At 35.3% G+C, this 25,228-nt stretch overlaps 1 protein-coding gene across 2 annotated transcripts; it reads right to left on the bottom strand.

Annotated features, from left to right (window-relative positions):
* Window positions 1-97: 97 nt before the first annotated feature.
* On the bottom strand, window positions 98-24,726 carry LOC102074081 (nuclear ubiquitous casein and cyclin-dependent kinase substrate 1). Of its 2 annotated transcripts, none has more exons than XM_074528405.1 (8): window positions 24,382-24,726; window positions 15,824-15,873; window positions 13,092-13,197; window positions 10,694-10,749; window positions 10,310-10,462; window positions 5,916-6,068; window positions 4,649-4,798; window positions 98-2,224 (listed from the first exon to the last, which is right to left on the bottom strand). In XM_074528405.1, exons 1-8 carry the CDS (start codon window positions 24,396-24,398, stop codon window positions 2,025-2,027), a joined length of 885 nt encoding a protein of 294 aa, XP_074384506.1. In that variant the 5' UTR covers window positions 24,399-24,726; the 3' UTR covers window positions 98-2,024. The 2 variants fall into 2 exon arrangements, with proteins under 2 accessions (XP_074384506.1, XP_074384507.1); XM_074528406.1 differs by having other exon boundaries at window positions 4,649-4,795.
* Between the last annotated feature and the right edge of the window lie 502 nt (window positions 24,727-25,228).

The following is a 25,228-nucleotide window of genomic DNA, read 5'->3' as shown; positions in this document are numbered from 1 at the left end:
ACCCCACAGGAGCAGGGTGGGCACAGGGAGCGCCCCGTGCCCGCTGTGCCAGGGATCCCTGGGCTCTGTGAGGGCACAGCAGGGAGGGAAGGGAACAGCCAGAGCCACCCTCTGCTCACCCCAAAGCTGTAAATCTCATTATCTCTTATTTTGGGTTTTTTTTTCCTTGCAAAAATCCACAATAAATCCATTTCCCACCACACCCAACGAAAGCAATTTTACAATTTCTTTACAATTTCTTTACAATTTCTCCTCCCTGTTCTGCCCCTCTCCAGAAGGAATCAAAGGGTGAGTGGACATGGGAAGGATAAAAATCTGAATTTCTCTGGAATGGGCTGCAATTAAAGAGTTTTCTATCCAGCAGAGACAAAACATCTGAAGGATTTTTTATAAAATCCAAGACATTGGAGCATCTCAGAATTTCTTGATTGTTTTCCATGAAAAACGTGTCTAAATCCAAAAACCACAGGATTCCTCCCTGTGCTCCATCCTCTGGAATTATTTTTGCTGAGATTAAACTCATCTTAAATCTGTTCAAACAAAACTTGATTATTTTTTTTTCTCTCCATATATTTCAAATACAGAATAATAATTTTAAACAGCTCTTACCAGCACTGGGGAAAAAAAAAATCTAATTCTACTTGAGGATTTGTAAATATGGGGTTTTTTTTTCCACAGATCAGTCTCAAACCTTATTGCTTCACAACTGCAGTATCCCTTGGGAAAAAAAAAATAAAATAAAATATTGGAAAAAAATCATGAATAGAAATCGAATATTGAAAAAAAATTCCAATATTGAAAAAAAATCCAGTATTGAATAGAATCCAATATTGAATAGAAATCCAATATTAGAAATCCAATATTGAATAGAAATCAAATATTAGAAATCCAATATTAGAAATCCAATATTGAACAGAAATCCAATATTAGAAATCCAATATTGAATAGAAATCCAATATTGAATAGAAATCCAATATTGAATAGAAATCCAATATTGAAAAAATCCAATATTGAAAAAAAATCCAATATTAGAAATCCAATATTGAATAGAAATCCAGTATTAGAAATCCAATATTGAATAGAAATCCAATATTAGAAATCCAATATTGAATAGAAATCCAATATTGAATAGAAATCCAATATTAGAAATCCAATATTAGAAATCCAATATTGAACAGAAATGCAATATTAGAAATCCAATATTAGAAATCCAATATTGAATAGAAATCCAATACTGAATAGAAATCCAATATTGAACAGAAATCCAATATTAGAAATCCAATATTGAATAGAAATCCAATATTAGAAATCCAATACTGAAAAAAATTCCAATATTGAATAGAAATACAATATTAGAAATCCAATACTGAATAGAAATCCAATATTAGAAATCCAATATTGAATAGAAATCCAGTATTAGAAATCCAATATTGAATAGAAATCCAATATTGAATAGAAATCCAATACTGAATAGAAATCCAATATTGAAAAAAATCCAATATTAGAAATCCAATATTGAATAGAAATCCAATATTAGAAATTCAATATTGAATAGAAATCCAATATTAGAAATCCAATATTAGAAATCCAATATTGAAAAAAATCCAATATTGAAAAAAAATCCAATATTGAAAAAAAATCCAATATTGAAAAAAAAATCAAATATTGAAAAAAAAAATCAAATATGGAATAAAAATCAAATCTGGAATAAAAACCCAATATTGAATGGTTTGTTCTAATTAGTCTCCAATGGCTTTTCAGATTTGGCAGGGGAGGGAGAACAGAATGGCCAACAGAGAACATTTGAATTTGAAAATCTCACTCACAGAAGGGTTTTTCTCTTATTAAAAAAGAATTTCCCTGGATTAACCAGCTGAAAACAAAGCCACCATTCAAAGCCACAGCCTGTGTTCTACCCCTAAGTGTTGTTTTCTTTTCCTTTTTCTTTTTTTTTTCCTCTTTTTTTTTTTTAAACAAAGATTTTTTTTCTTTTTTTCTTTTTTTTCCCTCTCTCAATTTCCTTTTTAATCTTCACCAGAGGGTGCTTCATCTTCAGAGCCCTCATCTCCTGATTTTTCTGGTGCAGGGCTGCTTGATTTTTTCTTTTCTGGGGGACTTTCAGGTTCTTCATCCTCTTCTTTTGGGGATGGGGTTTTTTCTTTTGTTGCCTTGGAAGCTGTGGGACGACCTGCCTTCCCTTTGCCTTTCACTGGGCTGGGGGTCACTGGAAAAAGAAAAATTTTATAAAATTCAGAAGCAGCAAAAAAAGGAAAAAAAAAAAAAAACCCCAAAAAAATGAGATTTTTAAATAATTCAAAAAACTCCCCCCCAAAAAAATGAGATTTTTAAATAATTCAAAAAACTCCCCCCCCAAAAAATGAGATTTTTAAATAATTCAAAAAAATGAGATTTTTAAATAATTCAAAAAAATCCCCCCCAAAAAATGAGATTTTTAAATAATTCAAAAAAATCCCCCCCAAAAAAAAACTCCCCCCCCAAAAAATGAGATTTTTAAATAATTAAAAAAACTCCCCCCCAAAAAAATGAGATTTTTAAATAATTCAAAAAACTCCCCCCCAAAAAATGAGATTTTTAAATAATTCAAAAAAATGAGATTTTTAAATAATTCAAAAAAATCCCCCCCCAAAAAATCGCCAAAAAAATGAGATTTTTAAATAATTCAAAAAATTCCCCCCCAAAAAATGAGATTTTTAAGTAATTCAAAAAACTCCCCCCCCAAAAAATGAGATTTTTAAATAATTCAAAAAAATGAGATTTTTAAATAATTCAAAAAACTCCCCCCAAAAAAATGAGATTTTTAAATAATTCAAAAAACTCCCCCCACAAAAAATCGCCAAAAAAATGAGATTTTTAAATAATTCAAAAAAATCGTCCCCAAAAAATGAGATTTTTAAATAATTCAAAAAAATGAGATTTTTAAATAATTCAAAAAACTCCCCCCCCAAAAAATGAGATTTTTAAATAATTCAAAAAAATGAGATTTTTAAATAATTCAAAAAAATCCCCCCAAAAAAATGAGATTTTTAAATAATTCAAAAAACTCCCCCCCAAAAAAATGAGATTTTTAAATAATTCAAAAAAATCCCCCCCCAAAAAAATGAGATTTTTAAATAATTCAAAAAACTCTCCCCCCAAAAAAATGAGATTTTTAAATAATTCAAAAAACTCCCCCCCCAAAAAATCGCCAAAAAAATGAGATTTTTAAATAATTCAAAAAAATCCCCCCAAAAAATGAGATTTTTAAATAATTCAAAAAAATGAGATTTTTAAATAATTCAAAAAAACTCCCCCCCCAAAAAAATGAGATTTTTAAATAATTCAAAAAACTCCCCCCAAAAAATGAGATTTTTAAATAATTCAAAAAAATCCCCCTAAAAAAATGAGATTTTTAAATAATTCAAAAAACTCCCCCCCAAAAAAATGAGATTTTTAAATAATTCAAAAAAATCCCCCCCCAAAAAAATGAGATTTTTAAATAATTCAAAAAAATCCCCCCCCAAAAAATTTTTAAATAATTTAAAAAAATCCCCCCCAAAAAATGAGATTTTTAAATAATTCAAAAAACTCCCCCCAAAAAAATGAGATTTTTAAATAATTAAAAAAAACTCCCCCCAAAAAAATGACATTTTTAATTAATTCAAAAAAATCCCCAAAAATAAAGATTTTTAAATAATTCAGAAGTTTGGATATACCCACACAGTGCTTTTAGCATTGCTAATTAAAGGTGAAGAGCAATTTAATTGAACAATCTCATTATCTCTTATTTAGGTTTTTTTTTCCTTGCAAAAATCCATAATAAAACCATTTCCCACCACACCCAACAAAAGCAATTTTACAATTTCTTTACAATTTCTTTACAATTTCTTTACAATTTCTTTGCAATTTCTTTGCAATTTCTCCTCCCTATTGACCATACCCACACAGTGGTTTTAGTATTCCTAATTAAAGGTGAAGAGCAATTTAATTGAACAATCTCATGATCTCTTTTTATTTTGGGTTTTTTTTTTGGGTTTTTTTTTTTGGGTTTTTATTTTGGGGTTTTTTCCTTGTAAAAATCCATAATAAAACCATTTCCCACCACACCCAACAAAAGCAATTTTATAATTTCTTTATAATTTCTCCTCCCTGTTGACCATACCCACACAGTGGTTTTAGCACTCCTAATTAAAGGTGAAAAGCAATTTAATGAGATTTTAAAGGTGTTGAATTTTTTTAATTTTTTAATTTTTTAATTGTGTTTAATTGCTGGATGTGACATCAGAAATGGCCACAGCTCTTGTCCAACATTGCTGTTATAATTTGAATTTTCTGCAGAAATGCATCCAGTTTTCCTCTGGTTTCACAAATTGTTGTGAGACACAAAAAGTCAGAATTGGCAGGGAAAGTTTTCCTGAGTTTTTATTCATATTTTTTAATTCTTCATTTAGAAATTGATTAAAAGAATTAAAACCAGCTCATTATTCCATCCTGCTGCTTTCAGTCATTTGGCATTTTCAATATTTTTGTGGACCTCAAGATTTCAACCAAACCTCTGCAGCAAAAAGAAAATGAGGATTTTTAATTGAATAATTGAATTAAAATAATTAAATTTAAGTATTTTAAATTAAATAATTAAATACAAACTCACCTGTAGCCTTTAGCCTGGGCTTGGGCATTTTCTTTTCTTTCCTCTCTGGTTTGGATTTCTTGGAAACTTTCTTGTTTTTCTTTTTTGAACTGCCATAGTCACTGTCATCATCATCCTCCATCAGGAAATCTTCATCACTGCCTGAATCTGCTGGAAAAAGAAGGAAATTTCAATTTTTTTGGGGAAAAAAAAACCTAAAAAAGAAGGAAAAATCCAGCTGGGATTGCCAGAGAAATTGTGGATAAACTCTGATTTTGTGGGTTTGCATTTGTGGGTTTTTACAGCAGAAATGCCACAGAGATAGAAAAAAGCAAAAAAAAAAAAATTGAGAAGTTTATAATTAAAATTTAGGGCTGCTTAATAGATCTAGAAAATAGAAAAAAATTAAAAATTTAAAATTGATAAAGAAATAGATCACTGGAAAACACACATTCACATCCATGGAATAAAACAAAATTATCTGCAAGGAAAAGACACCAAGGTGAATTTTCTTGTCTTACACATTGTTACAGATTCATTGAGTGAACTTTTTAGTTATTTAAATTTTCAGTTTATATCCTAAAATCTGGCATTGAACTTTAAAAATTTTTGATTGCAAAAATTCCAAAGCACTTTTGAAGCACTGGTTTATCTCCCACCAACCAAGCTTGTGGGACAATAAATCAAATTCATGACAGATTCCAACTTTCAAGTTGCCACAGCCACATTTCTAGAATTTAAGTATTTGATGACTTAAATCTCATTCTGGATAAAAAGCAAGGATGGGATTAACAGATTTACCCATTTGTGAAGATAAATTTTGTGGGACACAAATTTTGTGAGATTGCAAAAAATCCAAATCACTGTTGAAGCACTGGGTTATCTCCCACTAACTAAACTTGGAAGGACAATAAATGGTGCAAATCCATGAGGGGTTCCCAAATTTCAAGTTGCCACAGCCACATTAATATAATTTAAATATTTGATGACTTGAATCTGACCCATTTTAGGCATTTGTGAAGATAAATTTTGTGAGACTGCAAAAATTCCACAGCACTGGGTTATCTCTCACCAACCAAGCTTGGAGGAACAATAAATGCAAATTCATGACGGGTTCCCAACTTTCAAATCACAGAAAATTACCACAGCCACATTAATATAATTTAAATATTTGATGACTTAAATCTGACCCATTTTAGGCATTTGTGAAGATGAATTTTGTGCGTTTTGCACAAATTTTGCTGCAAATTTGGAGCCCAATTCCCCCCCTCAGTGCCCACTGACTCACTCTCCTGGAACTGAGCTTCATCCTCCTCCTGCTCCTCCTCCTCACTGCCCACATCCTCCAGCAGCATCTCCCTCTGCTTGGAGGCAGCTTTGGAGGCCGCCTGGCGCTGCTGACGGACATTTTTGTGATCTTCCTTCTCATCCTCGCTGTCCTCTGCAGGGAAATAAAATCAAAATTGGGTTGGAAAAGAGCAAAAAACTCCCCCTGAGGCAGCAAAATGGTTTGAGGGGTTTTATGGAGGGTTGGAACGCTCATTGGGTACTGGGGGTGAATTCAAACTCATCAGTACTCACCCAACTAAGATGCTCTGCAAAATAAGTGATTTGTTTTTTCTTTTTTTTTTTCTTTTTTTTTTCTTTTTTTTTCCTTTTTTCACTTTTTTCCTCATTTTTCTCCTTTTTTCTTTTTTTCCACTTTTTTTCCTCTTTTTTTCCTCTTTCCCCCCCCTCTTTTTTTCCTCCTTTTTTCCCCATTTTTTCTGGTTTTTTTTTCCTTTTTTTCCTCTTTTTTTCCTCCTTTTTTCCCCATTTTTTCTGGGTTTTTTTTCCTTTTTTCCTCTTTTTTTCCTCCTTTTTTCCCCATTTTTCCTGGGTTTTTTTCCTTTTTTTCCTATTTTTCCTCTTTTTTTCCCTCTTTTTTTTCTTTTTTCCTCTTTTTTTTCCTTTTTTTCTCTTTTTCCTTTTTTCTCCTTTTTTCCCCATTTTTCTCCTTTTTTTCCTCTTTTCCCCCCCTCTTTTATTTCCTTTTTTTTCCTCTTTTTTCCCCATTTTTTTTCTCCTTTTCTTCCTCCTTTTTTTCTTTTTTTCCTCCTTTTTTTCCTCTTTTCTTCCTCCTTTTTCACCTTTTTTTTCCGTTTTTTTTCCTCATTTTTTCCCCATTTTTCCTCCTTTTTTCCCCCATTTTTCCTCATTTTTTCCCCATTTTTCCTCTTTTCTTTCCCCATTTTTCCTCTTTTCTTTCCTCATTTTTTCCCCATTTTTCCTCCTTTTTTCCCCATTTTTCCTCATTTTTTCCCCATTTTTCCTCTTTTCTTTCCCCATTTTTCCTCTTTTTTTCCCCCATTTTTCCTCTTTTTTTTTCCCCATTTTTCCTCTTTTTTTTCCCCCATTTTTCCTCTTTTCTTTCCCCATTTTTTCCTCTTTTTTCCCCCATTTTTCCTCTTTTCTTTCCCCATTTTTCCTCTTTTCTTTCCCCATTTTTTTCCTCTTTTCCCCATTTTTCCTCTTTTTTCCCCATTTTTCCTCTTTTTTTTCCATTTTTCCTCTTTTTTCCCCATTTTTCCTCTTTTTTTCCCCATTTTTCCTCTTTTTTTCCCCATTTTTCCTCTTTTTTTTCCATTTTTCCTCTTTTTTCCCCATTTTTCCTCTTTTTTTCCCCATTTTTCCTCTTTTTTTCCCCATTTTCCTCTTTTTTCCCCATTTTTCCTCTTTTTTTCCATTTTTCCTCATTTTTCCCCATTTTTCCTCTTTTTTTCCCCATTTTTCCTCTTTTTTTCCCATTTTTCCTCTTCTTTTCCCCATTTTTCCTCCTTTTTTTCCATTTTTCCTCATTTTTCCCCATTTTTCCTCTTTTTTTCCCCATTTTTCCTCTTTTTGTCCCCATTTTTCCTCTTTTTTCCCATTTTTCCTCTTCTTTTCCCCATTTTTCCTCTTTTTTTCCCCATTTTTCCTCCTTTTTTTCCTTTTTTCCTCTTTTCCCCCCATTTTTCCTCTTTTTTTTCCTTTTTTTCCTCTTTTTTTCCCCATTTTTCCTCTTTTTTTTCTTTTTCTCCTCTTTTTTTCCCCTTTTTTTTTCCTCTTTTTTTCCCCATTTTTCCTCTTTTCTTTCCCCCATTTTTCCTCTTTTTTCCCTCTTTTCCCCCCATTTTTCCTCTTTTCTTTCCCCCATTTTTCCTCTTTTTTCCCTCTTTTCCCCCCATTTTTCCTCTTTTTTCCCTTTTTTCCTCTTTTCCATTTTTCCTCTTTTTTTTCCTCTTTTTTTCCCCATTTTTCCTCTTTTTTCCCTTTTTTCCTCTTTTCCCCCCATTTTTCCTCTTTTTTTCCCCATTTTTCCTCTTTTTTCCCTTTTTTCCTCTTTTCCCCCCATTTTTCCTCTTTTTTTTCCCCATTTTTCCTCTTTTCTTTCCCCCATTTTTCCTCTTTTTTCCCTCTTTTCCTCTTTTCCATTTTTCCTCTTTTTTTTCCTCTTTTTTTTCCCCATTTTTCCTCTTTTTTCCCTTTTTTCCTCTTTTCCCCCCATTTTTCCTCTTTTTTTCCCCATTTTTCCTCTTTTTTTTCTTTTTCTCCTCTTTTTTTCCCCTTTTTTTTTTTCTTTTTTCCCCCATTTTTCCTCTTTCTTTTCCTTTTTTTCCTCTTTTTTTCCCCATTTTTCCTCTTTTTTTTTCTTTTTCTCCTCTTTTTTTTCCCTTTTTTTTTCCTCTTTTCCCCCCCTTTTTACCTTTTTTTCCTTTTTTTTCCTCATTTTTCCCCCATTTTTCCTCTTTTTTTTCCCCATTTTTTTCCTCCTTTTTTTCCCCATTTTTCCCCTTTTTTTTCCTCATTTTTTCCCCTTTTTTCCTTTTTTTTCCTCTTTTTTCCCCCCTTTTTTTCCCCTTTTTTTCCTCTTTTTCCCCCATTTTTTCCTCTCTTTTTTCCTCTTTTTCCCCCATTTTTTCCTCTTTTTCCCCCATTTTTTCCTCATTTTTTCCCCATTTTTCCTCTTTTCTTTTCCCCATTTTTCCTCTTTTCTTTTCCCCTCTCTTTTTCCCCATTTTTCCTCTTTTTTTTTTCTTTTTCTCCTCTTTTGTTTCCCCTTTTTTTTTCCTCTTTTCCCCCCATTTTCCCTCTTTTTTCCCCCATTTTTCCTCTTTTTCCCCCATTTTTCCTCTTTTTCTTTCCCCATTTTTCCTCTTTTTTTCCCCATTTTTCCTCCTTTTTTTCCCCCATTTTTCCTCTTTTCTTTCCCCATTTTTCCTCATTTTTTTCCCCCATTTTTCCTCTTTTCTTTCCCCATTTTTCCTCATTTTTTTCCCCATTTTTCCTCTTTTCTTCCCCCATTTTTCCTCCTTTTTTCCCCATTTTTCCTCCTTTTTTCCCCTTTTTTCCTCTTTTCTTTCCCCCCATTTTTCCTCTTTTTTTTTCCCCATTTTTCCTCTTTTTTTTCCCCATTTTTCCTCTTTTCTTTCCCCCCATTTTTCCTCTTTTTTTTTCCCCATTTTTCCTCTTTTTTTTCCCCATTTTTCCTCTTTTCTTTCCCCATTTTTCCTCTTTTTTCCCCATTTTTCCTCTTTTCTTTTCCCCATTTTTCCTCTTCTCTTTCCCCATTTTTCCTCTTTTCTTTCCCCATTTTTCCTCTTTTCTTTCCCCATTTTTCCTCTTTTCTTCCCCCATTTTTCCTCTTTTCTTTTCCCCATTTTTCCTCTTTTCTTTCCCCATTTTTCCTCATTTTTTCCCCATTTTTCCTCTTTTCTTCCCCCATTTTTCCTCATTTTTTCCCCATTTTTCCTCTTTTCTTTTCCCCATTTTTCCTCTTTTCTTTCCCCATTTTTCCTCATTTTTTCCCCATTTTTCCTCTTTTCTTCCCCCATTTTTCCTCATTTTTTCCCCATTTTTCCTCTTTTCTTTCCCCATTTTCCCTCTTTTTTCCCCCATTTTTTCCTCTCTTTTTTCCTCTTTTTCCCCCATTTTTTCCTCTCTTTTTTCCTTTTTCCCCCATTTTTTCCTCTCTTTTTTCCTCTTTTTCCCCCATTTTTTCCTCTCTTTTTTCCTCTTTTTCCCCCATTTTTTCCTCTCTTTTTTCCTCTTTTTCCCCCATTTTTCCTCTCTTTTTTCCTCTTTTTCCCCCATTTTTTCCTCATTTTTTCCCCATTTTTCCTCTTTTCTTTTCCCCATTTTTCCTCTTTTCTTTTCCCCTCTCTTTTTCCCCATTTTTCCTCTTTTTTTTTTCTTTTTCTCCTCTTTTTTTCCCCTTTTTTTTTCCTCTTTTCCCCCCATTTTTCCTCTTTTTTTTCCCCATTTTTCCTCTTTTTTTCCTTTTTTCCCCCATTTTTTCCCCTTTTTTCCCTCATTTTTCCCCTTTTTTCCCTCATTTTTTCCCCATTTTTCCTCTTTTTTCCCCATTCTTCCTCTTTTCTTTCCCCATTCTTCCTCTTTTCTTGTCCCCATTTTTCCTCTTTTCTTTTCCCCATTTTTCCTCTTTTCTTGTCCCCATTTTTCCTCTTTTCTTTTTTTCCTTTTTTCCCCTTTTCTTTTCCCCATTTTTCCTCTTTTTTTTTTTCCTTTTTTCCCCCATTTTTCCTCCTTTTTTTCCCCCATTTTTCCTCCTTTTTTTTCCTTTTTTTTCCTCTTTTTTCCCCCTTTTTTTTCCCCTTTTTTTCCTCTTTTTTCCCCATTTTTCCTCATTTTTTTCCCTCTTACCTGCAGGCCTTTTCCTGGATTTGGAGGCTGCTCTCTTGTTCTTGTCTGCTTTGGCCTTTTTTCCTTTTTTGCTTTTTTGGGAGCTCTCGTAGTCGCTGTCGGCTTTGCCATCATCGGCTCCCACATCATCATCCTCACTGCCAAAATCCTCATCTGCAAGCAAAAGCCACCAAAATGAACATTTTTCAATTTTTTCTACAGGGAAATGATCAATCTATCCAAATTTTATAGCATCATCACATAACACACAAAAAAAAAAAATTATCCCAAAGCAATGTATGACTTAAATCAAAAATAAATCAAAATAATTTAATTTTTGTCTCAAATTCTACTCCTGAACTGTCACAGATGTGATTTAAAAAATCAGGATAATGCTGTTATTACCTGCTGAGTGTGAATCATCTTTCTTGCTCTTCACATCTTTGTCTTCTGAGTCCTCACTGCAAACACAAGGATAAATCTGAATATTTGTCCCAGATTTATTTCAGTCCCTCTTGTGTGGAAAATAAAAAATTGTAAAGAGAAAATGATGTCCAAGCTGAGAATTTTTAATTTTTTCTGGACATGCTTCGGGATTACTCAGCTGGCTGTGGAGTTGTCATGGTTGGGAAGATTTCAAATTTTTGTTTTTTTAAATCAAAAAAAAAAATTAAAAAAATTATTTTTCCGCATTTTTCTCCTTTTTTTCCTCTTTTCCCCCCCTCTTTTTTTCTCCTTTTCTTCCTCTTTTTTCCTCTTTTTTTTTTTAATTTTAAAATTTTAAAATTTTAATTTTTTTAAAATTTAATTTAATTTTTTTTTTAATTAAAAAAAAAAATTAAATGTAAGGGAAAACAGAGGACATGGTGTTAAGTACAGGTTTGGGCAGAATATCACAGGTAAAGTGTTTCGAATCTTTTATCAAATTCAAATTTCAAATAAAAATTCAAATTTTTAATCCCAGAAAAAATTCAATCAGGAATAATCAGATTGAGGTGAAGCAAGATTTCCACTTAAATTACAATTCTGAGGGCTTATATGCAATCTATAAATGAAATTAAGGTTTATCCTGATAGATTTTAAGTCAGCATTTGTATTTATGTCATTGTTGAAATTCTTGCTCTTAATTTATATATTTATATTTCTTGCTCTTAATTATATATATTTATATTTATATTTCTCAAATGATAATTTAATTAATTTAGAAAATAAAAGACATTTTGGGCTGACACAACAAGAACCTCAAGAACTTTCAGAACCAGCATCCCTGAAGCTGAAATTTAAAATATTATTTATTAAATATAAAAAATAATAATAAAATAAAAATTATATTATTTATTTAAATTATTATATTTAATAATAATTAAATATAAAAAATAATATAAACAATATTATTTTAAAGGTTTTGTGGCAATCATTTGGGCACTGCAAAATGGAGATTTTAAAGGAAAATTTCATTTTCAGCAGAGCAGCACTGAGGAGCAACTCCCAAAATCATAAATTCAAATCCCAAAGCAGGTTCTGTTTATGGATGACCCAAAATGAGGAATAAAGAGGCAGAAAAATTCCAGATATCCCCAATCCCTGGCACCTCAGGATGCCAATTTTGGTGCCCAAATCCCATTTTTAGTGATGGGTAAGAATTTCCCACATGATTTCTGTTTCACCTCAGTGTCTCAGCCCTCAATTCCACTGGAATTTCACTCCCCATACACAGGAAATATTACCAAAAAATCAAATTTTTTATTTTTACCTGTCCTCCTGAGAATTCTTCCCAAAAATATAAATTGAGATTTTAACCTCTTGGGGAAATGAGCACCTCAGGGATGCCCTGAGAGGCTGCACCTGAGGTGCCAATTTTGGTGCCCAAATCCCTTTCCCTGCCCCTCCTGTGCCTCTGGAGCAGGGCTGACCCATCTAAAATCAGTTTAATTTGCCTTTCTGAGCATCTTTAAGGTTTATAGATTATCCAAAATGAGGAATAAAGAGCCACAAAACTTCCACAAATGTCTCCTGCCCTCAATCCCTGGCACCTCAGGATGCCAATTTTTGTGCCCAAATCCCATTTTTAGTGATGGACAAGAATTTCCCACACAATTTCTGTCTCACCTCAGTGTCTCAGCCCCCAATCCCACTCCTCACACACAGGAAATGTTACCAAAAAATCAAATTTTTTATTTTTACCTGTCCTCCTGAGAATTCTTCCCAGATCTCCTTGCCAGAAATCAAAATTTTAACCTCTCATGGGGAAATGAGAACCTCAGGGATGCCCTGAGAGGCTGAACCTGAGGTGCCAATTTTGGTGCCCAAATCCCTTTCCCTGCCCCTCCTGTGCCTCTGGGGCAGGGCTGACCCATCTAAAATGGTTTAATTTGCTTTTCTGAGCATCTTTAAGGTTTATAGATTACCCAAAATGAGGAACAAAAAGCCACAAAATTTCCAATGTCCCCAAGCCCTGGCACCTCAGGATGCCAATTTTTGTGCCCAAATCCCATTTTTAGTGATGGATAAGAATTTCCCACACAATTTCTGTCTCCCCTCAATGTCACTGCAAGCCCACTCCTCACACACAGGAAATGTTACCAAAAAATCAAATTTTTTTATTTTTACCTGATCTCCTGAGAATTCTTCCCAGATCTCCTTGCCAGAAATTGAGATTTTAACCACAAATGTCTCCTGCCCTCAATCCCTGGCACCTGAGGATGCCAATTTTGGTGCCCAAATCCCATTTTTAGTGATGGACAAGGGTTTCCCACTCCCCACACAGGAAATGTTACCAAAAAATCACATTTTTTATTTTTACCTGTCCTCCTGTGAGTTCTTGCCAGATCTCCTCTTGTTTTTGGCCTCTCGGGGAGATGAGCGGATTTTCTTGGAGGGGGGCCCTGAATCTCTTCCATAATCATCATCTGCAAAAATTCAATTTGGGATTGGGAAAACTCAGCCCCAGTAAATCAGACACAGCTCAAACTCAACATTTCACCCACAGCAAAAATACAAAATTTCATAAAGGTTCAAGGAAATGGGGAGAGAAGCAAAGTTCTGGGGGAAATCACAGATCGGAGCTGTGCTTGTGACAGGAAAAAATGGCACAGGAAAAGGAGGCAGGGTTTGTTGTGAATTTAGTTCTTTTATAAATTCATTCAAATTTGGATTTTAGATGTATTATTTAGATTTAGGTGTATATTCTATAGATTTTAGATGTATTATTTAGATTTAGGTGTGTATTATTTAGATTTGGATGCATATTCTATAGATTTTAGATATATTATTTAGATTTAGATGTATATTATATAGATTTTAGATGTATTATTTAGATTTAGATGTATTTTCTATAGATTTGAGATGTATTATTTAGATTTAGATGTATATTCTACAGATTTTAGATGTATTATTTAGATTTAAATGTATATTCTATAGATTTTAGATGTATTATATAGATTTAGATGTATATTCTATAAATTTTAGATGTATTATTTAGATTTAGATGTATATTCTATAGATTTTAGATGTATTATTTAGATTTTAGATGTGTATTATATAGATTTTAGATGCATTATTTAGATTTAGATGTATATTCTATAGATTTTAAATGCATTATTTAGATTTAGATGTATATTCTACAGATTTTAGATCTATTATTTAGATTTAGATGTATTATTTAGATTTAGATGTATATTCTACAGATTTTAGATCTATTATTTAGATTTAGATGTATTATTTAGATTTAGATGTATATTCTACAGATTTTAGATGTATTATTTAGATTTGGATGTATATTACATAGATTTTAAATGTATTATTTAAATTTAGATGTATATTCTATAGATTTTAGATGTATTATTTAGATTTAGGTGTATATTCTATAGATTTTAGATGTAATATTTAGATTTTGATGTATATTCTACAGATTTTAGATGTATTATTTAGATTTAGGGCTAAATCTAAATAATTAGATTTAAATCTATTAAATCTAATAGATTAATCTAATAGATTAATCTAATTATCTAAATAATTTAAATCTATTATTTAGATTTAGATGTATATTCTACAAATTTTAGATCTATTATTTAGATTTGGATGTATATTCTACAGATTTTAGATGCATTATTTAGATTTAGATGTATATTATATTGATTTTAGATGTATTATTTAGATTTTAGATGTATATTCTATAGATTTTAGATGTATTATTTAGATTTCTGCATGGCTCTCACTGGGCTGGGAGGGGATAAAGGATGGCACAAAATAGGAACTCACAACTCTTCCACAATCCTTTATTTAATGAATAAATCCTTTATTAATTAATAAAATTAGTTAATAAAATTAATTAATAAAAATCCTTTATTTAATTAATAACAATTCAGCATATTTGACTCATTTTCATTATCAGTGTAACCTCAGCATTGAGTTTATCTTCCAAAAACTCAAAATATTCCAGAAAATCTCTGTTAATTCACACAGATTAAATTTGTTTTTAATGGGATCCAGAATTTGAATTCAAAATTCCATTTTTTCCAAATGTGACCCAGCACTATTTTATTAATTCATACAAACTAGATTATTTTAGAAATGGGATCCAGAAATGTTCATCCATACAGATTTTATTATTTTTAAAAATGAGATCCAGAATTTTAATTCAGAAATTCCATTTTTTCCAAATATGATCCAGCACTACTTTGTTAATTCACACAGATTATATCATTTTAGAAATGGCTTTCAGAATTTTAATTCAAAATTCCATTTTTACCAAATGTGATCCAGCACTATTTTATTAATTCACACAGATTCCATTATTTTACAATTGAGTTCCAGAATTTTAATTCACACAGATTATATTATTTTAGAAATGGGCTTCAGATTTTTAATTCAGATATTCATTTTTTTCCAAATGAGATCCATCACTATTTTGATAATTCTTATTATTATATTATATATATATATATATATATAAAATATAATATATATAATATATATTATTATATATATTATTATATATTCATTATTTATTATATATATGTATTACATAAAATAGATATATACATTATATAATATATATTATATAATTAATTAATATATAATATATATTATTAATTAATATACTTACATATTATTTATTTATTTATTTATATGTATATATGCAATATTATTTTACAAATGGGATCCAAAATTTTAATTCAGAAATTCCATTTTTTCCAGATGTGACCCAGCACTATTTTAACTCACACAAATGATATTTTTTTAATTCCAACCCCCCCTAAATTCCTGATGCTGTGGGCTCAACCAGAGCCATAAAATAAATCAAAATCACATTTTTCTGTGCAAAAAGTGGCACCAAGGAGCCCCAGAACAGAGCATTAAATACAAATAAAAATAAAAATATTTCCATCACCATTGTTGCTTTAACACAAACCAGATGAGAATAATTTGATTTTCAAACTCCTCAGAGCTGCAGCTGAGGATGGGATGAGAAGCAGAATATTCATTAAAATGCATGGGAATAATGAGGAAATTCAGGAAAAAAATGGAATTTACCAGCATCATCTGATTCCTGAAACTGGGAGTAATCCACCACCTTCCTGTTCCTGTCAAAGGAGAAAAAATCAGAATTAATACTGGAGTTTTAAGGAATAAAAAATGTCAGAATCTTTTATTTAGAGCTGCATTTGGAGCCCAAAAATATCCCAAAAACTTTGATAATTCAGCAACTTTTGCAGTCAGAATGAACACAGTGTGTAATTAATAATTAATTAATCCATATTAATATACTTATTAATATAAATATCCCAAAAACTTTGATAATTCAGCCACCTCTGCAGTCAGAATGAACACAATGTGTAATTAATATTTAATTAATCAGTATTAATATACTTATTAATGTAATTAAATAAATATATTAAAGCATAAATATTATTTTCCTGAGGAGATTTTACAATAATCTGGATTAGAGCCTCAGAATATAAATATTATTTTTGATAAATACACAAAGGAGAAAAAATTTGGAATTAATTCCTTCAGGGCTATTGAAGTTTTAAGGAATAAGAAATGTCAAAATCTTTTATTTAGAGCTGCATTTGGAGCCAAAAAATATCCCAAAAATTTGATAATTCAGCAACTTTTGCAGTCAGAATGAACACAATGTGTAATTAATAATTAATCAGTATTAATATACTTATTAATATAAATATCCCAAAAACTTTGATAATTCAGTCACCTCTGCAGTCAGAATGAACACAGTGTGTAATTAATATTTAATTAATCAGTATTAATATACTTATTAATGTACTTAAATAAATACATTAAAATATTATTTTCCTGAGGAGATTTTTATAATAATCTGGATTGCTGTCTCAGAATATAAATATTATTTTTGATAAATTCACAAAGGAGAAAAAATTAGGAATTAATTTCTTCAGGGCTATTGAAGTTTTAAGGAATAAAAAATGTCAAAATCTTTTATTTAGATTTCTTTTATTGCATTTGGAGCCAAAAAATATCCCAAAAAAACTCTGATAATTCAGCAACTTTTGCACTCAGAATGAACACAATGTGTAATTAATATTTAATTAATCAGTATTAATATACTTATTAATGTACTTAAATAAATATATTAAAGCATAAATATTATTTTCCTGAGGAGATTTTATAATAATCTGGATTAGAGCCTCAGAATATAAATATTATTTTTGATAAATACACAAAGGAGAAAAAATTTGGAATTAATTCCTTCAGGGCTATTGAAGTTTTAAGGAATAAAAAATGTCAAAATCTTTTATTTAGATTTCTTTTATTGCATTTGGAGCCCAAAAATATTCCAAAAATTTGATAATTCAGCAACCTCTGCAGTCAGAATGAACACAAAGTATATGTGTAATTAATAATTAATTAATCAATATTAATAGAGCTCCAAAATGGAATTGGTGGGGATTTTATCAGCACCTTGTCCAAAAAATCCCAATTCTTTTATTGATAAATTATCAAATCCCAGCTCTTTTATTGATAAAGTATAAAAATCTCTATTTTTTATTGATAAAGTATCAAATCCCAACCCTTCTATTGACAAGGTATAAAAATTCCAACTCTTTTATTGAAAAATATCAAATCCCAGCTGTTCTATTGATAAAGTATCAAACCCCAACTCTTTTATTGACAAGTGCATGTAAAGTAAATTTAAAGTGTATATAAAGTAAATATAAAATATTAACAATATTAAATATACATAAATATATAAAAATACATATACATATATATGTATATATGTATATGTATTACATGTATACACATATATACATATATATAAATACATATAAATGTAAACAAATATAAAAATATATATATAAGTATATATAAAGTATATACAAAGTATATATAAAGTATAGTGTATATAAAGTGTATATTAAGTATACTGTATATAAAGTAAATTTAAAGTGTATATAAAGTGTATATAAAGTAAATATAAAATATTAATATTAAATATATATATGCATTATATGTATATATATATGTATAATGCATATATGTAAATATATATATACATAGAAATGTAAACCAATATAAAAGTATATATAAAGTATACATAAAGTATATATAAAGTATATATTTAATATTGTTAATATTTATATAAATATATAAAAAGACATATACATGTATATGTATGTGTATATATATATATATGTATAATACATATATATAAATATATAAATACAAATAAATGTAAACCAATATAAAAGTACATGTAAAGTACATATAAAGTACATGTAAAGAACATGTAAAGTATAGTGTATATAAAGTGTAAAGTGTATATAAAGTGTATATAGAGTGTATCTAAAGTAAATATAAAGTATAAAATATTAACAATTTTAAATATATATAAATAAAAATACATATACATATATATGTATATGTGTATACATATATATATGTATTATCTGTATATACATATAAATAAATATATATAAAAGTAAACCAATACAAAAGTATATATAAAGTATATATAAAGTATAGTGTATATAAAGTAAATTAAAAGTGTATAAAGTAAATATAAAATATTAACAATATTAAATATATATAAATATATAAAAATACATATATATGTATATGTATATACGTATATATGTATATATATGTATTATATGTATATACATGTATATATGTATGATACATATGTATAAATATATATAAATACATATAAATATAAACCAATATAAAATGTATATAAGTGTATATAAAGTGTATATAAAGTGTATATAAAATATAGTGTATATAAAGTAAATTTAACGTAAATATAAAATATTAACAATATAAATATATATAAATATATAAAATACATATACATATATATGTATATATGTATATACACATATATATGTATTATATGTATATGCATATATATGTATAATACATATATAAATATATATAAATATAAATGTAAACCAATATAAAAGAATAAAGTATATATAAAGTATATATAAAGTATATATAAAGTATAGTGTATATAAAGTATTAACAATATTAAATATATATAAATAGATAAAAATACATATACATATATAATACATATATAAATATATATAAATATATATACATATAAATGTAAACCAATATAAAAGTATATATAAAGTGTATATAAAGTGCATATAAAGTGCATATAAAGTGCATATAAAGTGCATATAAAATATTAACAATATTAAATATATATAAATACATAAAAATATATACAATATAAATAAATATATATTAAAAATATTATATTTTTTTAAAATATAAATAGTGGCTCCAAGCATTCAATTGAATTTTCCCAATAAGCAGCCCAAGCTCTTTGCAGAACCTCAGCAGAATTACACAAGAGCTGCAGAAATTCAGTAATTTCAGCTTTTTCATTTTCACTCCTTGCCTTTTTCTAACACTCAGTCTCAGGTCAATTTTCACAACAAGCAGAGTAAAAACTGGAGATTTAGGATGGATTTTCTGAATTTCACTGCTTTAGGTGCACAAAAATTCAACCACAAACCAGCAGAAAACACCAATAAATTCAAAGAGCACTGACAGGAGGAAAATTCTACATTAAAGAATTTTTCACTTTTCCATTTCACCAAAAATCAGGCAGAAAAAACTTAATTCCAGTATTAATTCATGAATGTATTTAAATCTCTGTGCAGGGTTTTCTGGCTAGCAGAGCAATATAATGTATTTATATTGAATATTTAGTGAATATTTCTCTTTTTTCCCCTGCAAGGGTTATCAAACCCAGGAATTAAGGCACTGATGCATCCATCAGATCAATTTTCACAACAAGCACAGTAAAAACTGGAGATTTAGGATGGATTTTCTGAATTTCACTGCTTTAGGTGCACAAAAATTCAACCATAAACCAAGAGAAAGCACCAATAAATTCAAAGAGCACTGACTGGAGGAAAACTCCACATCCAAGAATTTTTCACTTTTCCATTTCACCAAAAATTAGCAAAAAATTTTCATTCCAGCATTAATTTATGGATGGATTTAAATCTCTGTGCAGGCTTTTCTGGCTAGCAGAGCAATATAATGTATTTATATTGAATATTTAGTGAATATTTCCCTTTTTTCCCCTGCAAGGGTTATCAAACCCAGGAGATAAGGCACTGATGCATCCATCAGGTCAAATTTTCACAACAAGAAGAGTAAAAATGTGAGATTTAGGATGGATTTTCTGAATTTCACTGCTTTAGGTGCACAAAAATTCAACCACAAACCAGCGGAAAACACCAATAAATTCAAAGAGCACTGACTGGAGGAAAACTCCACATCTCACCCTGATGAAAAACTTTTCACCAGGCTTCCATATCACCAAAAATCAGCAAAAATTTTCATTCCAGCATTAATTTATGAATAGATTTAAATCTCTGTGCAGGGATTTCTGGCTAGCAGAGCAATATAATGTATTTATATTGAATATTTAGTGAATATTTCCCTTTTTTCCCCTGCAAGGGTTATCAAACCCAGGAGATAAGGCACTGCTGCCCTGTGCCTGGAGGTTTTGTGCTTCTGCTGGATTTTGTTTTATTTTATTTTATTATTTTCTTGCACAGCAGAGCCTGAGAGCAGGGAGACCTCTCCCAACATTCCAGCAGTGGACAGAGGTGGTTTATTTGAATTATTTTTTTTGAAACTCTCATAAAAATATTTCATTTCAAGCTCAGAAGCTTTGCTTTTAAAGAATTTTATTTAAAGATTGCTTTTCCTCCTTACCTGGAGGAAATCTCCAGCACTGATTTGGGAGCTCACCCATCCCTGAGCCACTCCTGGGTTCCATTTGTATTTTAAATTATGAGAGATATTACTGAAACACAAATGCTGTCATCTCTAAATGTACAGACATGGCTTTGTCACAATTAATTTGTATTTTTTAATTAAATTAAATTAGGCAAGGCACCAAACATCCACAGCCCAACTGGGAATAAAACCCCAACTGGGAATAGCATCAAACCCCAACCAATCACTTGAGACTGAGGAAATTCCAAAGCATGACAAGAACACCTCTGCTATAAATCAATTTAAATCAGAGTTCACTCTTTTGTCACCTCTTTGGTAAAGGTCTGACACACAAAGGAATCACAGAATATCTGAGAGGGGAAAAACTCACAGGGATCATCCAGAGCAGCTCCTGGCTCTGCACAGACACCCCAAAATCCCATCCTGGGCATCCCTGGCAGCAATGCCCAAACTCTGCTGGAGCTCTGTGGCTGTGCCCATTCCCTGGGCACACTGGGCAGTGCCCAGCATCATCTTAGATAAGAAATATCCCAAATATTCCCCAAATATCCACCCTGACACAGCTCCAGTGCTTCCCTCAGGCACCACATCCCCAAAGTCATCCCAGCCCACACCCAGCAATGACCAAACTCTCCTGGAGCTCTGTGGTTGTGCCCATTTCCTGAGGAGCTTGGACAGTGCCCAGCATCATCTTAGGGAAGAAATATCCCAAATACTGAGGGAATATTCCCCAAATATCCACCCTGAGACAGCTCCAGCGCTTCCCTCAGGCACCACATCCCCAAACCCACCAGGCTCCATCCCAGCCCACCCAGCAATGAGCAAACTCTCCTGGAGCTCTGTGGCCGTGCCCATTCCCTGAGGAGCCTGGACAGTGCCCAGCACCCTCTGAGGGAAGAAATATCCCAAATACTGAGGGAATATTCCCCAAATACCCACCCTGACACAGCTCCAGCCCTTCCCTCAGGCACCACATCCCCACATCCACCACGCTCCATCCGAGCCCACCCAGCAATGTCCAAACTCTCCTGGAGCTCTGTGGCTGTGACCATTCCCTGGGCAGCTCTCAGCACCCTCTGAGGGAAGAAATATCTCAAATACTGAGGGAATATTCCCCAAATATCCACCGTGACACAGCTCCAGCCCTTCCCTCAGGCACCACATCCCCAAAGTCACCAGGCTCCATCCGAGCCCACCCAGCAATGTCCAAACTCTCCTGGAGCTCGGTGGCTGTATCCATTCCCTGAGGAGCCTGGACAGTGCCCAGCACCCTCTGAGGGTAAAAATGTCCAAAATACTGAGGGAACATACAGAGGGAATAAATATTTCTTCCAAATATTCCCCAAATATCCACCGTGACACAGCTCCAGCCCTTCCCTTCCCCGTGCCGCACATCCCCAAACCCACCCCGCTCCATCCCACCACACACAAACGCTCCTGGAGCTCTGTGACTGTGCCCATTCCCTGAGGAGCTTGGACAGTGCCCAGCACCCTCTGAGGGCAAAAATGTCCCAAATACTGAGGGAACATACAGAGGGAATAAATATTTTTTCCAAATATTCCCCAAATACCCATCCTGACACAGCTCCAGCCCTTCCTTCGGGCACCCCCTCCCCAAACCCACCAGGCTCCATCCCAGCCCACACCCAGCAATGTCCAAACTCTCCTGGAGCTCTGTGGTTGTGCCCAGTCCCTGGGCAGCTCCCAGCACCCTCTGAGGGAAGAAATATCCCAAATACTGAGGGAATATTCCCCAAATATCCACCCTGACACAGCTCCAGCCCTTCCCTTCCCCACGCCACACATCCCCAAAGCCACCACCATCCATTCAAGCCTCTCCTGGAGCTCTGTGGCTGTGCCCATTCCCTGGGGAGCCTGGACAGTGCCCAGCACCCTCTGAGGGCAAAAATGTCCCAAATACTGAGGGAACATATAGAGGGAATAAATATTTCTCCCAAATATTCCCCAAATACCCACCATGACACAGCTCCAGCCCTTCCTTCGGGCACCCCCTCCCCACATCCACCACGCTCCATCCCACCCCACACAAACGCTCCCGGAGCTCTGTGGCCGTGCCCATTCCCTGGGGAACCTTGGTAGTGCTCAGCACCCTCTGAGGGAAGAAATATCCCAAATACTGAGGGAATATACAGAGGGAATATTTCTTCACTCTGTTTCTTCTTTCTGAGGGAAGAAGTAGTCCTCAAACACCCACCCTGACACAGCTCCAGCCCTTCCCTCAGGCAACATCTCCCTGTGCCACACATCCCCAAACCCACCAGGCTCCATCCGAGCCCACCCAGCAATGACCAAACTCTCCTGGAGCTCTGTGGTTGTGCCCAGTCCCTGGGCAGCTCCCAGCACCCTCTGAGGGAAGAAATATCCCAAATACTGAGGGAATATTCCCCAAATATCCACCGTGACACAGCTCCAGCCCTTCCCTCAGGCACCACATCCCTACATCCACCCTGCTCCATCTGAGCCCACCGAGCAATGTCCAAACTCTGCTGGAGCTCTGTGGTTGTGCCCAGTCCCTGGAGAACCTGAGCAGTGCCCAGCACCCTCTGAGAGAAGAAATATCCCAAATACTGAGGGAATATTCCCCAAATATCCACCCTGAAGGGCTCCACCCCTTCCCTTCCCCGTGCTGCACATCCCCAAACCCACCAGGCTCCATCCCAGCCCACACCCAGCAATGTCCAAACTCTCCTGGAGCTCTGTGGCTGTGCCCAGTCCCTGGGCAGTTCCCAGCACCCTCTGAGGGAAGAAATATCCCAAATACAGAGGGAATATTCCCCAAATACCCACCCTGACACAGCTCCAGCCCTTCCCTTCCCCGTGCACACATCCCTAAATCCACCAGGCTCCATCTGAGCCCACCCAGCAATGACCAAACTCTCCTGGAGCTCTGCGGTTGTGCCCATTCCCTGAGGGAAGAAATATCCCAAATACTGAGGGAATATTCCCCAAATATCCACCGTGACACAGCTCCAGCCCTTCCCTTCCCCACGCCGCACATCCCCAAACCCACCAGGCTCCATCCGAGCCCACCCAGCAATGTCCAAACTCTCCTGGAGCTCTGTGGCCGTGCCCATTCCCTGGGCAGCTCCCAGCACCCTCTGAGGGGAGAAATATCCCAAATACTGAGGGAATATTCCCCAAATATCCACCGTGACACAGCTCCAGCCCTTCCCTTCCCCACGCCGCACATCCCCAAACCCACCCCGCTCCATCCCACCCCTCAAACCCCGGCCACCCCCCCCAAACCCACCTCGCCAGCACAGCCCGGCTGCCAAACGCTCAGAAATAAAAACAAAAAGCCAGCAAACAGCGGCGGGAAGGCGATGGCGGAGCGCGCAGCCGGCCGGGCGGGCGGAGCAGGGCGTGAAGGCAGCGGCGCTCGCACCGAGGGGGCGGCTCCCGGCGGCTCCTCCCCTACGCGTGGTTCCCCATGCACAGCCCCCGTGCCCCGGACCCTCGCCGGATGGCACCGCGTCCCCTCCCCCGGCAGCGTGCTCGGCCCGGCCCCGCCGCCCGGAGGGGGCCGCGGATGGCGGCCAGAGCGGCGCCCGCCCCGCGCCAAGTGGGTCACGGCGGCGGCAGCGATGAAAAAAATTCGCTTTTCCCCCGTTACAAAATGTGGGACAGCGGCCGCGGGGCAGCCCCGCCGCGGCCCCTCGGCTGCGGGAGAGCGGCGCGGGGAGAAATGCGGCGGGGATGGCGGTGGCCGTGCCAAGTTAGCGGGGGGGAAACAAGGGGAAATAGAGGAGAAACCCGCACGGCCTGCCCCGAGCGAGGCCTGCCCGCCCTGCCCTGCGCGGGTTCGGCCCGCCGGCACTCACCTGACGGGCCGCGACATCCTCCCGGTGCTGCGGGCCGCGCGGGGCCGGGCGCGGAGCTAACGGGGACGCTGAGGCCGCCGGGGCCGCTGAGGCCGCCCGGAGCGAGCGGGAGCGCTGGGCCCAGCGCCTCAGGCCGCGCCTGCGGAGCCGCCGCTCCCCCGTCAGGCGCCGCCGCCGCCCCCGGTGCCGCTCCCCGATGCCGGCCCCGGCGCCGATCGCGGTGTCGCTCCCCGATCCCGCTGGCTGTGCCGGTGTCGGTGCCGGACCCGCTCCCGCCGCTCCCCCCCGCAAAATGGTCGCGCTCGCCCCGCCGAGAGGATGCGAGCGGGGGGGCGGTACCGCCGATCCCGCCGGCCACGCCCTCCTCCGCCGCTGATTGGTTATAAACAACGAGAGCTCGCACCCCATTGGTTCGTTCGAACCATCACGGCGCGCAGGGCCCGCCCACTGTCCCCGCGGGGAGGGCGGGCAGCGCGGCCCGCACGCGGGAGAGCCCCGGCGGCAGATTCGCCACAGGCTCCCGGTGTTACCGCGGCTCCTCCGCGCCCCGTCCCGCCCCTCCCGCCGCGCCCACCGCGTCCTTCCAGCACCGGCAGCACGCTGGAATTTTTTTCCCGTTCCTCCGGTAATTTTTCAGAGCGCTGCGGCGCCTCAAGGCCCGATCCGCAGATTCGCCGCGCGGGCCCGGCGCGGTTTTGGAGGGAAAAGGCGGCGCCGGGCGCGCGTTCGGTGCCGTTAATTTTAATTATTTAAAAATTAAAAAATTCGGTGTCAGCGGCAAATTCTGACACCAGCACTGATATCAACGTCGCCATTTCTCCTTGTGCATGCCAGCTGTTAATCCATG

Source organism: Zonotrichia albicollis, chromosome 28 (genome assembly GCF_047830755.1).
Source record: "Zonotrichia albicollis isolate bZonAlb1 chromosome 28, bZonAlb1.hap1, whole genome shotgun sequence".
NCBI lineage: Eukaryota > Metazoa > Chordata > Aves > Passeriformes > Passerellidae > Zonotrichia > Zonotrichia albicollis.
Note: the sequence above shows the minus strand (reverse complement) of the source record. Positions and strands in the feature narration are given on the sequence as shown.

Bases quoted from the DNA above. Each gene is read 5' to 3' on its own strand.
- LOC102074081 (XM_074528405.1), bottom strand. The intron at 4,799-5,915 runs GTGAGTCAGTGG...TTCTTTTTCCAG, and splicing joins TGAAGCTCAGTTCCAGGAGA to CAGATTCAGGCAGTGATGAA. The intron at 2,225-4,648 runs GTGAGTTTGTAT...TTCTTTTTCCAG, and splicing joins GCCCAGGCTAAAGGCTACAG to TGACCCCCAGCCCAGTGAAA.